Source organism: Chiloscyllium punctatum, chromosome 2 (genome assembly GCF_047496795.1).
Source record: "Chiloscyllium punctatum isolate Juve2018m chromosome 2, sChiPun1.3, whole genome shotgun sequence".
Lineage (NCBI taxonomy): Eukaryota > Metazoa > Chordata > Chondrichthyes > Orectolobiformes > Hemiscylliidae > Chiloscyllium > Chiloscyllium punctatum.
Window position 1 is genome coordinate 147,936,022 of NC_092740.1, and position 17,295 is coordinate 147,953,316.

General features: G+C 41.1%; 1 protein-coding gene across 4 annotated transcripts in view; it reads left to right on the forward strand.

Annotated features, from left to right (window-relative positions):
- Positions 1–15,849, forward strand: part of acer2 (alkaline ceramidase 2) — a 72,186-nt gene extending 56,337 nt beyond the window's left edge. For all 4 annotated transcript variants that reach the window (XM_072590168.1, XM_072590167.1, XM_072590166.1 and 1 more), the window contains 2 exons: positions 10,644–10,781; positions 14,266–15,849. In XM_072590168.1, coding sequence (XP_072446269.1) covers positions 10,644–10,781; positions 14,266–14,452 — 325 coding nt within the window. In that variant the 3' untranslated portion in view covers positions 14,453–15,849. The remainder of the gene's footprint in view (positions 1–10,643; positions 10,782–14,265) is intronic.
- The last annotated feature ends 1,446 nt before the right edge of the window (positions 15,850–17,295 follow it).

The window sequence follows — 17,295 nt, forward strand, 5'->3', positions numbered from 1 at the left end:
GTTGGTGAAATGGCGTGAAAGTATTTCCACCTGTACAGTCTGAACGATAAAACGAACCTTTCTGCAGAAGAATACTGTTTGGGCAGTTGGTGCCAATTTCATTTGCAAAACAAGGAGGTCCTCGGACAAAGTTTCATGAGACTTGTTTGCTAACAGGCGCTCGAAATGATTTTAATAATCCTGTGATTCCAAGCATTGCATGTAATGACGTTTCACCACTTAATTTCTCTTGGCACCTAATGTGCAACACAAGTGCAATTCAAGGAAAAAGGTTGAACTTTACTGTTTGCCTTCTTTTCCAGGATCTTATCCTGCTTATCTGCTTCTCCTATCAGGAGTTTATGGGTGGAGCACATTATGATTTCAGAACACCCTGCCAGAGTAAACAGTCATATTATGCAGCATCATCAGAGTACGGAATGTCTGCATCTTGTTTTAAAATGAAAAACTAGGAGTGGCATTTTAACTCCCAAGAACGGACATTGGGATCAGTAAAATTCTAAGAAACATAAAAGCAGAACAGACAGGCTCTAACCTGGTCAGGAACAGAGCTCCGCTTGGCTGATATGAGATACCTGCTCAATGAACATTATGATCATCAGGGACAGACTGGTTGTAATTACCACAGATGTTATAATCATCAACACATGGTAATGAGGAGATCTTCAATTTAATCAAACATTTAATTGAGTTTAGTGTCTCCATGGTTTCAAGGCTCAGGCAACACCGGCCACTTCTGGGTTGTCTGACCTCAACAACAGTTCACTTCTTACCACGGCTCTGACAAATGTTGCACAGAGTTGTTGTCGGTGTGTAGGTTTTGGAAATGTTTGGAGTCTTTCAAGCTTGTACCAGTGGAATGGGAGATTGTGGATGTTTTCCAGCTATTGCAACAGCAACATACTTTACTCGGTTCAGCAGGTGCACAGCAGGGAGGGTGAAAACAGGAGGGAGGGTGAAAACAGGAGGGAGGGTGAAAACAGGAGGGAGGAAGGCCACAGAGGAACTGAGGTCCTGGGAGGAACTATCCACCTAAGAGGGCCTACCAAGAGAAGCTTACTGTCCTTACCTACCTGATGAAGGAGCAATGCTCTGAAAACTTGTACTTTCAAATACACCTTTTGGCCTATAACCTGGTGTTGTGTGATTTTTAACTTTGTCCACCCCAGTCCAACACCGGCACATCAGGCCTATTCAAAGACAGTGATTAAACTGACCGGGCAGGTGCTTGCAAACACATCTGCAGCCTCCTTCAGGAACAGCTCCCTGTTGATCTGGGGGTGGTTGTGCATTGTCCACTGATTTCAAATCATTATGTTGTAAGAATATAGCATTAGAACTAGGAGCAGGAATAGGCCGTCTGGCCCTTTGAGCCTGCCCCGCCATTCAATAAGATCATGGCTGATCTTTTCATGGCCTCAGCTCCACTTAGCCGCCCTCTCACCAAAAACGTAATTCCTTTGCTGTTCAAAAAAAAATCTATCTTAGCTTTAAAAACATTGACTGAAGTAGCATCAGGTAGAGAATTCCATAGATTTACAACCCTCAGGGTGAAGACGTTTCTTCTCAATTCAATCCTAAATCTATTCCCCCTAATTTGAGGCTATGTTCTCTTGTCCTAGTTTCACCTGCCAGTGGAAGCATCCTCTCTAAGTATCTTATCCATTCCCTTCATAATTTTACATGTTTCTATTGGGTCCCCTCTCATTCTTCTGAATTCCAATGACTATAATCCCAGTTTACTCAGTCTCTCCTCATATGCCAACCCCCTCACCACCAGAATCAACTCAGAGAACCTCCTCTGCACCCCTTCCAGAGCCAGTACATCCTTTCTGGAGACCAAAACTGCACACAGTACTCCAGGTGTGGCCTCACCAGCATCCTGTACAGGTGCAATATAACCTCCCTTCTTTTAAACTCAATCCCTTTAGCAATGAGGGACAAAATTCCATTTGCCTTCCTAATTACCTGTTGTACCTGCAGACCAACCTTCTGTGATTCATGCACAAGGACACCCAGGTCCCTCTGCATAGCAGCATGCTGCAACTTTTTACCGTTCAAGTAAAGACCCTTTTTACTGTTACTCCTACCCAAATGTATGACTTCATATTTAATAACATTGCATTCCACCTGCCAGACCTTTGCCTACTCTCTAAAATATCTATGATCCTCTGCACACTTTACTCTGCCACTCATCTTAGTGTCATCTGTAAACTTTGACACATTACATGTAGTCCCCAACTCCAAATCATCTGTGTAAATTTTGAATGATTGTGGTCCAGTCTCCTGCTCCTCGGATACTGCCTGACCCACTGCGCTTTTTCAGCACCACACCTCCGACTCTGATCTGCAGCATCTGCAATCCTCACCTTCTCCTAGTCACTGATTGCCAACCAGAATAGCACTCATTTAACCCCACTCTCTGCTTCCTGTTAGTTAACCAATTACTCTATCCATGCTAATACTTTACCCGTAACGCCATGGAGCTTTATCTCGTGCAACAGCATTATCCATATGGCCCTTCCAGTGTGCTGCCTGTGACATCCCAAAGGTCTCGCTGTCAGTTCCATATAAAGTAGGTCACCGATGAAGTGCATGTCAGGATACCAATTTATATCAATAACCCCTCACAATAGTCAGCAGGAGCAACTAGTCAACTTTATGGTCCCGGTTCCTTTCCATTGCTTGGCAACATGAAAAGTGTCCAGAAAACAAAATACTGATTTAATGAAGATAAAGTCAGTCAATTGGCCTGTGAATTTAATGAGGATAAAGTCAGTGAATTGGCCTGTGAATTTAATGAGGATAAAGTCGGTTAATTGACATGTGAGTTTAATGAGGGTAAAGTCGGTAAATTGGCCTGTGAATTTAATGAAAATAAAGTCAGTTAATTGGCCTGTGAATTTAATGAGGATAAAGTCATGAATTGGCCTGTGAATTTAATGAGGGTAAAGTCAGTGAATTGGCCTGTGAATTTAATGAGGATAAAGTCAGTGAATTGGGCTGTGAATTTAATTAAGATAAACTCGCTGAAATGGCCTGTGAATTTAATGAGGATAAAGTCGGTGAATTGGCCTGTGAATTTAATGAGGATAAAGTCAGTGGATTGGCCTGTGAATTTAATGAGGATAAAGTCAGTGGATAGGCCTGTGAATTTAATGAGGATAAAGTCAGTGGATAGGCCTGTGAATTTAATGAAGATAAAGTCGGTGAATTGGCCTGTGAATTTAATGAGGATAAAGTCGATGAATTGGCCTGTGAATTTAATTAAGATAAACTCGCTGAAATGGCCTGTGAATTTAATGAGGATAAAGTCGGTAACTTGGCCTGTGGATTTAATGAGGATAAAGTCGGTGAATTGGCCTGTGAATTTAATGAGGATAAAGTCAGTGGATTGGCCTGTGAATTTAATGAGGATAAAGTCAGTGGATTGGCCTGTGAATTTAATGAGGATAAAGTCAGTGGATAGGCCTGTGAATTTAATGAAGATAAAGTCGGTGAATTGGCCTGTGAATTTAATGAGGATAAAGTTGATGAATTAGCCTGTGAATTTAATGAGAATATAGTCGGTGAATTGGCCTGTGAATATTACTTCTGTAAATAACCTCTTTCACACACCCCTACTCTAAGAGCCTACCATTGGATTATTATGAGAACCTAAACCTCTATAACTTGGGACCTGATTTTAACACTCCGCAAGTGGGAGAACTTTGAGTTGAAATTTTGCTCCATTCTCTGTTTCTCTAGTTATCATTTGAATTCCCATTAAGTCTTAAGACTGACCTAAAAATAAACTTTGTCTATAACTGCAGTAGCAAGTTTTCCTTTATTTCCACCAACAGGCCCCTTCTCTTTCCTTTCCTTCATCTTCTCAAGTCAGGAAATGCTTTGTGCCACTAGGGGCGTTCCTTGGTGCTGGCTGATGCCACGTTATCAGATCAGAAAATGTAATCTTGTACTAAATCTCAAAAACCCATATGACCCACATAATAACACCCTCATATGACAGTGTGAAAATAGCCATCACTTGCATAGTATTACCTCCATGATTGAAGCCTGATGGCAAGGCAGCTCTTCATTGTGTGATGTCTAAGCATGCAGATGTATCTTAAGAGTTGAATGAAAATACATACCTTTACAAAGTAGTGTGCAAAGAAAGTCCACTATGATTCAATTTTAGCAAACATATGCGCTTTTGTGGGCGGCAAGGTGGCACAGTGGTTAGCACTGCTGCCTCGCAGTGCCAGAGACCCGGGTTCAATTCCTGCCTCAGACAACTGAATGTGTGGAGTTTGCACATAGTCCCTGTGTCTGCGTGGGTTTCCTCCCACAGTCCAAAAATGTGCAGGTTAGGTGAATTGGCTATGCAAAATTGCCCGTAGTGTTAGGTGTAGGGGAATGGGTCTCGGTGGGTCGGTGTGGACTTGTTGGGCCGAAGGGCCTGTTTCCACACTGTAAGTAATCTAATCTAATAACACTTTTCAATTAATAATAAATGCATTTTTAAAAAACAACTCTATTTGAGTATGTTACACATTGTATGAACATATATATGTATTTTGGTTTTGACCAATTTTGCACACACTATTGAAAAGAAAGATTTTGCACTTGTATCTCTTACAGATTTGGGAGACATGCGTATTCTGTACAAATTTACTTTCTATTTTTCACATAATTTTCCCAGTACTCCATGCCTAGAAAGTGGTGTTTTACTACAATTTAATTAACCTTGCTTAAAATGTTACACTTGAAACTCAACTCCAAAATGTCTCTAGAAATGTAGCCTTGAATGAATTGTTGTGTTTTTATGAATGAATTTAGGATTAACTGCTTTTATGTAAAGCGAGGGAGAAGTCTTGTTTATGAGTAGCTCTGCAAAAGCTTTGTACCTTGCTTTGGTATATAGAGAGCTAATTCATCACAATTAGTTAACTCTGCCTTTAATTAAAGCAGCTTTCAGTCAAAATAAGAAGCAAGTGTGTAGTCCCTGCTAATATCTGTAATCTCACATTGCTGCTTCCCAATGCTGCATTCATCACAGGATTTCATGCAGGTATTCGTGAGAATAGAAGAGGGAATTGGGATCATAGTTGTGATGTTTCAACCCATTTGCTCTAACTTTATCCTCAACCAGTTACTTTTGTAATTTTTGCAAAGTTTTGTCAGAATTTTAGCTAGAGTTGAATGACCTCTTCGAGAGGAAGTTGCAGGAATGGAAAGGTCATTTCCCTCAGCCGCAATAATAAGGCTCAGGATGTCCTGCACAGAAGCAGCTTAGTATCTTTTCGGATGTTAGACACAGAAATTAATCTTTAACGTGTAAAAGACAATGGATAAGTCGTTGATTAAAGGACTGTAATCAATGCAACTGGTACTTGCTCATAAAAATAGTTGCTTTTCTAACTCACAGCTCTGGTTAGGAAAAGAGATCAATGATAACTTCAATGCAAGGAGTATCAGAAATAAGGTGGGTGAACTTAAGGCATGGATCGGTACCTGGGACTACGATGTTGTAGCCATCACGGAAACATGGATAGATGAGGGACAGGAATGGCTGTTGGAGGTTCCTGGTTACAGATGTTTCAGTAAGATTAGGGAGGGTGGTAAAAAAGGAGGGGGGGTGGCATTGCTAATTAGAAATGGTATAACGGCTGCAGAAAGGAAGTTTGAGGGAGATCTGCCTCTGGAGGTAGTATGGGCTGAAGTCAGAAATAGGAAAGGTGCAGTCACCTTGTTGGGTGTTTATTATAGGCCCCCCAATAGCAGCAAAGATGTGGAGAAACAGATTGGGAAACAGATTTTGGAAAGGTGCAGAAGCCACAGGGTCGTAGTCATGGGCGACTTCAACTTCCCAAATATTGATTGGAAGCTCTTTAGATCAAGTAGATTGGATGGGGCGGTGTTTGTGCAGTGTGTCCAGGAAGCTTTTCTAACGCAGTATGTAGATTGTCCAACCAGAGGGGAGGCCATATTGGATTTGGTACTCGGTAACGAACCGGGACAAGTGGTGGGCTTGTTAGTGGGTGAACATTTTGGTGATGGCGACCACAATTCTGTCACTTTCACCTTGGTTATGGAGAGGGATAGGTGCACACAACAAGGAAGTTTTTACAATTGGGGGAAGGGAAATTACGATGCTGTAAGACAGGATTTGAGGAGCATACGTTGGGAGCATAGGCTGTCAGGGAAGGATGTGGTGGAAATGTGGGACTTTTTCAAGGAGCAGATACGACGTGTCCTTGATATGTATGTACCGATCAGGCAGGAAAGAAATGGTCGTGTGAGGGAGCCTTGGTTGACGAGGGAGGTTGAATGTCTAGTAAAGAGGAAGAAGGAGGCTTACATAAGGTTGAGGAAACAAGGTTCAGACAGAGCAGTGGAGGGATACAGGATAGCCAGAAGGGACCTGAAGAAAGGGATTAGGAGAGCTAAGAGAGGGCATGAAAAATCCCTGGCGGATAGGATCAAGGATAACCCCAAGGCATTCTATGCGTATGTGAGAAACCTGAGAATGACGAGAACGAGGGTAGGTCCGATCAAGGACAGTGGTGGGAGACTGTGTATTGAGTCGGAAGAGATAGGAGAGGTCTTGAACAAGTACTTCTCTTCAGTATTTACGAACGAGAGGGACTGTATTGTTGAAGAGGAGAGTGTGAAACGGACTGATAAGCTAGAAGAGATATCTGTTAGGAAGGAAGATGTGTTGGACATTTTGAACAACTTGAGGATAGACAAGTCCCCCGGGCCTGACGGGATATATCCTAGGATTATGTGGGAAGCAAGAGAGGAAATTGCAGTACCGTTGGCAATGATCTTCTCGTCTTCACTGGCAACGGGGGTGGTACCAGGGGACTGGAGAGTAGCGAATGTTGTGCCCCTGTTCAAAAAAGGGAATAGGGATAACCCCGGGAATTACAGGCCAGTTAGTCTTACTTCTGTGGTAGGCAAAGTAATGGAAAGGGTACTGAGGGATAGGATTTACGAGTATCTGGAACGGCACTGCTTGATTAGGGACAGCCAGCACGGATTTGTGAAGGGTAGGTCTTGCCTTACAAGTCTTATTGAATTCTTCGAGGAGGTGACCAAGCATGTGGATGAGGGTAGAGCAGTGGATGTAGTGTACATGGATTTTAGTAAGGCATTTGATAAGGTTCCCCATGGTAGGCTTATGCGGAAAGTCAGGAGGCATGGGATAGAGGGAAATTTGGCCAATTGGATAGAAAACTGGCTAACCGGTCGAAGTCAGAGAGTGGTGGTAGATGGTAAATATTCAGCATGGAGTCCAGTTACAAGTGGAGTTCCGCAGGGATCAGTTCTGGGCCCTCTGCTGTTTGTAATTTTTATTAATGACTTAGATGAGGGAGTCGAAGGGTGGGTCAGTAAATTTGCAGATGATACAAAGATAGGTGGAGTTGTGGACAGTGAGGAGGGCTGTTGTCGGCTGCAGAGGGACTTAGATATGATGCAGAGCTGGGCTGAGGAGTGGCAGATGGAGTTCAACCCTGCCAAGTGTGAAGTTGTCCATTTTGGAAGAACAAATAAGAATGCGGAATACAGGGTTAATGGTAGGGTTCTTGGTCAGGTGGAGGAACAGAGGGATCTTGGGGTCTATGTACATAGATCTTTGAAGGTTGCCACTCAGGTGGATAGAGTTTGTAAGAAGGCCTATGGAGTATTATCGTTCATTAGCAGAGGGATTGAATTCAAGAGTCGTGAGGTGATGTTGCAGCTGTACAGGACTTTGGTTAGGCCACATTTGGAGTACTGTGTGCAGTTCTGGTCGCCTCACTTTAGGAAAGATGTGGAAGCTTTGGAGAGGGTGCAGAGAAGATTTACCAGGATGTTGCCTGGAATGGAGAGTAGGTCATACGAGGATAGGTTGAGAGTTCTCGGCCTTTTCTCGTTGGAACGGCGAAGGATGAGGGGTGACTTGATAGAGGTTTATAAGATGATCAGAGGAATAGATAGAGTAGACAGTCAGAAACTTTTTCCCCGGGTACAACAGAGTGTTACAAGGGGACATAAATTTAAGGTGAAGGGTGGAAGGTATAGGGGAGATGTCAGGGGTGGGTTCTTCACCCAGAGAGTGGTGGGGGCATGGAATGCGCTGCCCGTGGGAGTGGTAGAGTCAGATTCATTGGCGACCTTTAAGCGGCATTTGGATAGGTACATGGATGGGTGCTTAATCTAGGATAGAAGTTCGGCACAACATCGTGGGCCGAAGGGCCTGTTCTGTGCTGTATTGTTCTATGTTCTATGTTCTATGTTCTATGTTCTATGATAACAGCTTGTCTCAGAATTGTTGTAGGCAGCTTGTGGAACTAACGTAGCTGGAAAACCTGTCTACAGGGAATAGGGGGTTTTAACCATATTTGGAACTGTGTAGCATCCAATAGCAAACAGCTGTTTTTTTCAACAAAATGGAAAAGCATGACACAAATGTAGTTGTCATTTAATCCTTTTGGTTTTAAGTATGTATGTTACTACAACTTTTTTGAACTTTTTGAAAAATCTCACTAAATTCAGCCTGTCATCATTTATTGGTTAAAGTTAATTGGTAGAGAACAAGCATGTTCTCACTGTGTGAGATGCATGGTCATTTGAAGCTATGATGGACTAGCATGGAGTCAGTCATACTTCCTTTATCACACTGGTTCACCCAATGCTTCTCAGCTTAAGATGACAGATTTCTGTAGGCCATTTTCTTTGGAGCGAGTAGGTATACAAATTGCTAATATTAACGAGCAATATACAGTAAAATGTTGGGGCACAGTGACATAGTGCCTATGTTACTGGAATAGCAATCCAGTGGCCTGAAACAATCAGAACATGAATTGACATCAAACCACAGGCTGGAGAATTAAAACTCAGTTCATTGAATGATCTGGAATAATGTATCAGCAATGGGAACCACAAACCAGCTGATTGCTACCTGCAAAAAAAAGTACCCATCCGGTTCACTAATATCTTGTCGGGAAGGACATCTACCATCTTATCCAATCTGACCTGTATTTGACTCCAAACCCATAGCTCAGAGTTTGACTCTTAGCTGCCCCCAGAAATGGCCCAGTAAACCACCTAGTTGCCATGCAGGTGGCTCTCTCAGGAAATTAGCAACACCCACCTTCCTTTCAGCACAGCGGTGCTCTGGGTTAATTTGTCATAGAACCCCTACAGTGAAGAAAGAGGCAATTCAGCCCATCAAGTCAGCACTGACCCTCTTAACAGCATCCTATCTAGAACCACCCCCTCCATTCTGTGTCCAGAACCCTGCATTTCCCATGGCTCATCCTTCTGGGCTGCACATCCCTGGACACTGCAGGGCAATTTAAAATGGCCAATCCACCCAACCTGCACATCTTTGGACTGTAACTGCAGCCCGAGTAGAAACCCATGCAGATGGAGGGAGAATGTGCAAATTTCACACAGTCATCCAAGGGTGGAATTGAACCTGGGTCTCTGGTGCTGTGAGGCAACAGTGCTAACCACTGAGCCACTGTGCAGAGGAAGCTACACTAATAGAAGGGAGAGAGAAGCAGATCAGTGTCAAAGTACAAATGTGACTATTATGTTTTATTGTATTATCATCCTTGCAAATCCACATTCTCTGGGGAAAAGGTGAGAGGGTGGGGGTTAGTTTTCAGGTAAGAAGGGAGGCAGGTTTTGATGGGCGTGGGGATTTAAATCCCTGAGAGGAAAATGTTGGGTTCGGATTCATATCTGGTTTGGCTCTTTGTGCTTTACATCTTGCCTGGTTCGAAGCTGAATTTTTGAGTAAGTCATTTCAAGACTTAAATAGATTATACTGTTCTGCCTTAATCAAAGATTCCGACTTTAACAATCCGTAGACTTATTTTTCAAGCTATGAGCAACTCACTAGCCTCACTGAAGCAAGTACACAGTGAGGAGTGTTTATTCAGTGAAACTGACAGGGTGGGTAGCCTTTTGGAATGAAATTGAAGAGTTGTAACTATGAGCAAGTGAGAAGCTGCACTCCTTCTCAGACAGTACCCTGACTGTTAGACAGGTGATTGCCAACCTCCTTGAAGTGATTTACTTTTCTGCACTTCCCTGTCGTCAGCCTCCAGAAAAGCAGGGGAGCAGCTTATCCACCTCACACTACCTGGAGGTGACATGCCACTCACCTCCTGCCCTCTAGAATCCTCTTGATGAGCTGCGTCAAGGTTAGAGGGGCATCCCCAGCCAACTTCTTCAGCCACTCTCACATATGTCCATTTGTTTGAGGCACTGTTGGGGGATTTAACTCATTGCAATCCTTCAGATCCTATAGCTGGATCTCCAGGTCAGAGTGAATAATCCCAGATCTTCTCCCCATTTCCGTGTTTTCCAAAGCCTCAGAAATCCATGCCAGTTTACCTAAGCCATGGCTGGCTCTCTTCAGTTAGAAACCCTTCCTTTGCCAGATTGAGTGTGGCAAGCTGGATTGACCAAGGAACCTAGCAGTTCTAAGAAAGAGCCTTGATAAAGTCCACTGAAGCTGTGAAGAGATTCCTGACTCGTTCCACTCCCCATTGTTTTGACAAGGACAGCCAACTGAAAATTCTGCCAATGGTTCTGCCCCTTGTACGCATCACCTTAAACTTTCCTTCACTTACTGAACTGGGTGTTTTCTGCTCTTGCAGGTGTGAAAATGTCCGTGTTTACAAGCTGGGTCTGTTAGCAGGTTTTTGGTGGGCTCTCGCTATATTGTGCTGGATTAGTGACAACCTTTTCTGTGAACTCTGGTCTGCATTCAACTTTCCATACCTACATTGTGCCTGGTGAGTGACACAAGAACAAGTAATGATAATATTTGCCTTTGTAGTAACAATGTCAATGACTCTCTGAACCTCCTCATTGCAAAGTGGGGCAAATACAGAGTAACCTTCAGTTCTTTATTACTCAAAATGGGCAGCAGAATCTTGTTATTGGAAATGATACCACTATCTTCTTCAATGATCAAGAGGCATGAAATTCTATCCACCCTAGGTGTTGCCTCTAGATGAACATTCCTGAGCTACTAAGCTTATACTTTGGTCTCCGTTGCTCAGGTTGGTGGGAATAGGGCTGAGTATTTTTGAGCAGGGCACTTGGAATCCTTCAGGTGAAGAAAATTGCAGTTTCCCTCTGAAACATCCTGACAAAGCTTTCATTTACCAACCATCAACCAGTCCCCTGAAATGGAAACATCTGCCTAAGGGAATTAGATCTCATTCATTGGCACATTACAACTGATATACAAACACAAAATTCTGGAACCTCTCAGCAGATCTGGCAAAATCTATGGAGAGAGACACACCATTATAGAGTCAAAGGGTCATACAGCATGGAAACAGATCCTTCGGTCCAATTAGTCTACGTTGACCATGCTCCCAACCTCTTCCTAAACCAGGCCTACCTGCCTGTGCTTGGCCCATAGCCCTCTAAACCTTTCCTTTTCATGTACTTATCCAAATGTCTTTTAAATGTTGTAACTGTATCTGCATCTGTCACTTTCTCTGGCATTTCATTCCACACAGAAACCATTCTGTGTAAAAATGTTGCCTCTTAAGTCCTTTTCAAATCACCTTAAAAATATGCTCCCTAGTTTTGAAACCACCCCCCCCCCCACCCAACCTAGGGTAAAGACCCTTCTCATTCACCTTATTTATGCCCCTTTTGATTTTACAAAGTTAAAAATCACACAACACCAGGTTATAGTCTAACAGGTTGAATTGGAAGCACACTAGCTTTCGGAGCGACGCTCCTTCATCAGGTGATCACCAGATGAAGGAGCATCGCTCCGAAAGCTAGTGTGCTTCCAATTAAACCTGTTGGACTATAACCTGGTGTTGTGTGATTTTTAACTTTGTACACCCCAGCCCAACACCGGCATCTCCAAATCATGATTTTACAGACCTCAATAAGGTCACTCCCAACCTCCTACACCCCAGTGAAAGATGTCTCAGTCTTTCCAGTCTATTTTTAAATCACAAACCTTCCAATCCCAGCAGCATCCTGGTAAATTATTTTTGAAACCTCTCCAGTTTATAGGTTTATATTTATTCACTCATGTCATATGGACACATAAAGCAAAGTCAGCATTTATTGCTAAACCAATATTGCTTTTGATCAGATCGATTTTTTTTTAAAGAAAAAATCTTTAAAAATATGTTGTTGCAGTTCATCCCACTAATAGTACACAACACTACTCCTTTGCACATGTAGGGGAGGGAGGGAATGTTTAAGGTTGGGATGGATTGCCAATCAAACAGGTTGTTTCATCTTGACTGGTGCCTTGGGATTTGTTCTAATGGCACTCAGCCAGCTATGTGGGGAGTATGGTTAAGCTGCCGTAGTCCCAGAGGGCTGCTCTCCCATCAGAGAGAGATGACTGGTGGTGGTTTAATCTGAAAATCACCACACTTCAGGCAAAGGTGAATTTGAAATGGAGAGTCGTTCATGGTAAACTCAGCTGGTGCAGGAACTGAACCCATGGTGTTGGCATGACTGCATGGCAAACCAGCCATCCAGCCAACTGAGCTAATCAACCCCCCCCCCTAGAACAGAGAGTATTCTACCACACACTCCTGACTTGTGCTGTGAAGATGGTGGAAATGCTTTAGGGAATCAGTCAGTATAGAATTCCCGAGCTCTTTCCAATTGATGGTAATGGTACTAAATGCCAAGGAATGGCAAGTCAACGTTCCCTTGAATATAGTCATTGTGTGGAATTTTGTATTATTGATCTGGCCCAAGCCTAAAAATCTTTCACACTTTGTGATATAAGGGATCTCAAATAAATACAATTATCATTTGTCCCAAAAAAGCACAATGTTCACAAAATGCTCCAGGATCTTGAGAAGAAAATAAATAAATGTTGCTGAATTTCCATCAAGCTAGGGTGACAATACCATTATGGTTCAGAAATACTTATACTTTGAAGACTTAAAGTGTAAAATGAAAGCATTTCTTCCACTGACAGTATGGTTTCCCCACCTTTTTGTATCATTAGCAAATTTGGATATCTTACACTTTGCCACCTCCTTCAATAATGAATATAAATAGTAAATGATTAAGGCCCCAAGACCTATCCTTGTGGCTCCACTAGATAAGCTTTTTCAACCTGAAAAAGACCTACTAATCACAATTCTCTGACTTCCATATGTTAACCAATCCTCAATCCATTACCCCTGAGACCATGAGCTGCTATTTTGTGCATTGACCTTTTATGTGGCACCTTATCAAATGCCCTCTGAAAATCCAAATGCATTACTTCTACCGGCCCTATTATATTAATTCTATTTGTTATCTCCTCAAAATACTCGAGCAAATTTGTTAAACATGATTTCCCTTGCACAAAAACATGTTGATTGTGTTTGACTGTGTTTAGCTTTTCTCAATGCCCTGCTATTTCTTCCTCAATATTAGAATCTATTATTTTCCAATGCCAGAGTAATTAAACAGAAACTATTTCCTGAGAAATCCAGACCATTAGGACAAATCCACAAACTGGATTGAAATCAGGAATCTTTTTTCCTACACAATGTACATTCGAATTATAGAATTTAATTCTCCAAAAGAATGTGGATTCTGTAACAATTGAAAATGTTATCATCAAGATTAATATATGAAAATTGTTGGAATGAAAATTTGAATTGACAGACCTACAAATTCAATATCCAATGTTAGCAATATCCAGTATCAGTAATAGTTACTTCAGTCATTTGCAGTGTTGTTACTGTTCTAATCAAGTAACTCAAACCAAGAAACCTGTGCATTATAGTTAACCGTAGCACAACTAACGACTATGAGTAAGGATTTGTTTTATGTGCTATATCGAATACCGTGCCTTTGTGTCAAAGGTAATGACTCATTTTAAGACTGGAATAACATTGTAAACTTCAGGAAAGAAACTCAATGTTCTGTTGATGTTATCTCAACCCTGAACTGCATTATGCCCTGCAAACTCTGTTATTGTTAACAATCTTGTGAAGAATTAGGCATCTGTAATCGAAGTAAACAAAAAAAAATTGGAATTGAGATTATTGTTCAGAAAATCTGTCTCATAAATCAGGATTGTTCTCCTTACGTTTAGTCAAACCTGAGCGACAACCATGTAGGGAAAAAAAAAACTTCACAAATCGGTAGGGAATGGGCTATTGTAATTGATTGTGTAAAACAGAGACTGATTCCTGAAAAAAATGTTGTTCAGTTATTTTAAGAACAGTCTTTTGAAAATATTATTGCATTCTCATTTTTTTTTTTCCTTTTTTTTTGTTCAAGGCATATTTTGATCTGTCTGGCTGCTTATCTGGGTTGTGTGTGTTTTGCTTACTTTGATGCTGTCTCAGAAATCCCAGAACAAGGTCCAGTCATCAAGTTCTGGCCTAGCGAGAAGTGGGCCTTCATTGGTGTTCCGTACGTTTCATTCCTTTTCGCAGAAAACAAGTCTCAGCTAAAAGTGACCTAACGGAAAAAGTGACAGATAGAGCAGCACATTATTTTGAATGCAAGGCTATGGAAAAGTCCATTGCGTCAGACTGCATGCCTCTCAGGTTATGTACTTTGCACCTTAGATCAAATTTATTATTCTGCTCACACTTTCTCAGGGACCATACTTTAAGCAGATCAAAACAAACTGTTTGTGAGAGGGTGCAAGTTGCTTCTAGAACTGAGTGGAAACCTTGCAGAATTACAGCTTTATTTTTAAAGAAACCATTTCAGAAAACACTGTGAATGAAGTATCCGAAAGTTCAATAGATTTCTGTATGTACATTTTTAGTGCACCCCTCAAAGCTTCATTTCTAAGACAAAAATACTTTGAATGAAAATGTGCATACTGTGAAAACTTGATGGAAAACCCACCTCTCAAAAGGATTATTTTTAGGCTTGGTTAGACTTGGAATGAAATTTAATATGTGTTTTAAATACAAAGCAATTAGTTGTCACAATCAACATCAGGAAGTAATCTTTTGATGGTTCCTTAACAATTTATAATGAGGAAAATGATTTTTAAAATGTTACTTGAAACCTACTTACACCAAGCTCAGTGTTCGAAGCCATGGTCCTTACCTCCCTCTGTCTGGCACTGAGCCGTTAGCCTGTGTCACTGATATCTACACATTCTAGGAAGATCCTACCATATGTTCCTGCCACAATAAGCTTCCTGAAAAATCACAGGCAGGATCACATCACAAACATTGAAGTCCTGGGACCAACCAACATCACCAGTATCAAGGACATCCTCCTGCCAAGCCCAATTGGTTTGGGTGGTTCATGCCTTCTGCATGGCTGACATCGTGTTGTATTGAACAGAGGGGGGGGGGGGTCCCATGTGATCTTTTGAAGCACTCCCTGGAGAAGTTCCTCACATTGACCATTGCCTATGGGAAGTACACACCATTGATCATAATGCCTGGAGATGCTACATCAGGAGTGGTACAGATACATTTGAGATTGACTGATGAGCCAGTATGAATGAAGAAAAGGAGGAGAGGGAGAGATCCAATTGTTCCAGCAGTGACTACACCTTCATTTGCTCTTACTTGGGAGACTTTGCTGATCTCACATAGGCCCCTTTCTAGCCCTCAACTAATGAGTACAACCTTCTTAAAATCGTCATCCATGAAAGAATGCCAAAATTTACAACATGACTCAAGGACTTTATTATTGCTAAAGAATTAATGTTCTGACTAGTTAATGTTTGTATTTAAAATGTACAATTATATTGTGGTGTGTAAAATAATTAATTGTACAAATGTCATAGAAGCTATGGAAGCTTAGTATTTGCAATGTATTTCTCTTTCTTACAGGTTCAGAATGCAGAGCTGCGGTATCTTTTATTTGAATAAAGATAAATCCCTCAAAGATCAGGGCCTTGATATACCCGTTCAAAGTGGATTTAATAGTTTAAAACATGGTGGAAATGTTAACTGTTAACAATTAAAATGCTCCCAGCATTGCCCCCTCTGTCTTATCCTTGTAAAGCAAAGTCTGAATAAGATAGTGGATTAATTTCATTTTGTAACCAGGGAGATCAATTGACTGGGTTTGGCCCTGTTAAAGTCTCAACCCAGCATAACTTTACACCTGTACACACACAGCATGCAGGATTACATACTATTTACAAAAGAAACACTTGTTGTGTCTGTTGACTCAATCTCTGAACCAAGCCAACATCAAATTTTACTTTAATCTTTACTTTAACATTTAAAATCCATTCGGGGAAGCCCATTTTTCAATCAGTTATTGCTATTGCCTGACCACTAAAAGCTGCAAAGTATTGGTAATGACTGATTTCCAGTTCTGATAAATTACAAATGGTGAGTTAGAGAGTTAGATACATGTTGACAGCATAGCATATTTTAATCTTGCATTTAGAATAGAAGGGAATACTTTTAAATATATCGTCACACTGTCATTTTTATCTCTAGTTTGATGTTCATTTACATTGATCTTCTGTCAGGTGCAAACTTGTTGGCATTCCAGTCTTTGATGATGTGAACAAGCTATTTATTTTAAAAGAAAGAAAAGTTGTGCATTTATCGAGCATCTCTCGCAATCAATGGATATCCCAAAGTGCTTCGCATCCAGTGAAGTTTCATCACCTTGTAATGTAGAGTTCAGGACAGTCAGTCTACCAATAAAATTCAAGCATCTCAGTTCTATTTCTTATTCAATGGTCTGGTCTCTTTGTACTTTGTGCAGGTTGAGAAATGGATGACCTAATACTGTATCATCACTGGGAAATATATTGTGAATTGGAGCTTTAAGTATCAATATCAGAAAACTGAGGTTGATGCAAATGAATGATGATGGGATTTAAATTTCATACTTAAACCCACACTCACTTGCTATTTGCTTCATGGATAGAATCTTCAGGTCTGTAGTCAGAGACATACAGTGGCAAATTAAACATATCTAAGATTTAGTGAGGTTCAGTCGGAGATGAGCTCAGATTGCCCATTATGGGTTTAGTATTGGAAAAGGTGTAACATGGATTCCTTAGGCTGCTCTCAGAGAAAAGGGTCAGAGTCATGAACAAAAACATGAGAAATTAGAAATGTTTCCACTTGATGGATACACAACTGGATTTCTTTTGTAGAAATATAACTACTTATTACCTAAAGCTACTTTGTATCTTTTGTGGGTCTATTCCATAAATGTTTGATGATATTTCAAGGTGTTGCAATTTGAAATAGTTCTTTTCACGTTACTATATAAATTATCCACAGTAATGTCAGTTAGAATAATGGTCTCTGTTATTAAGCTGATAAGATGCTATGATATAAACATTATTTCAGGAATAGCATT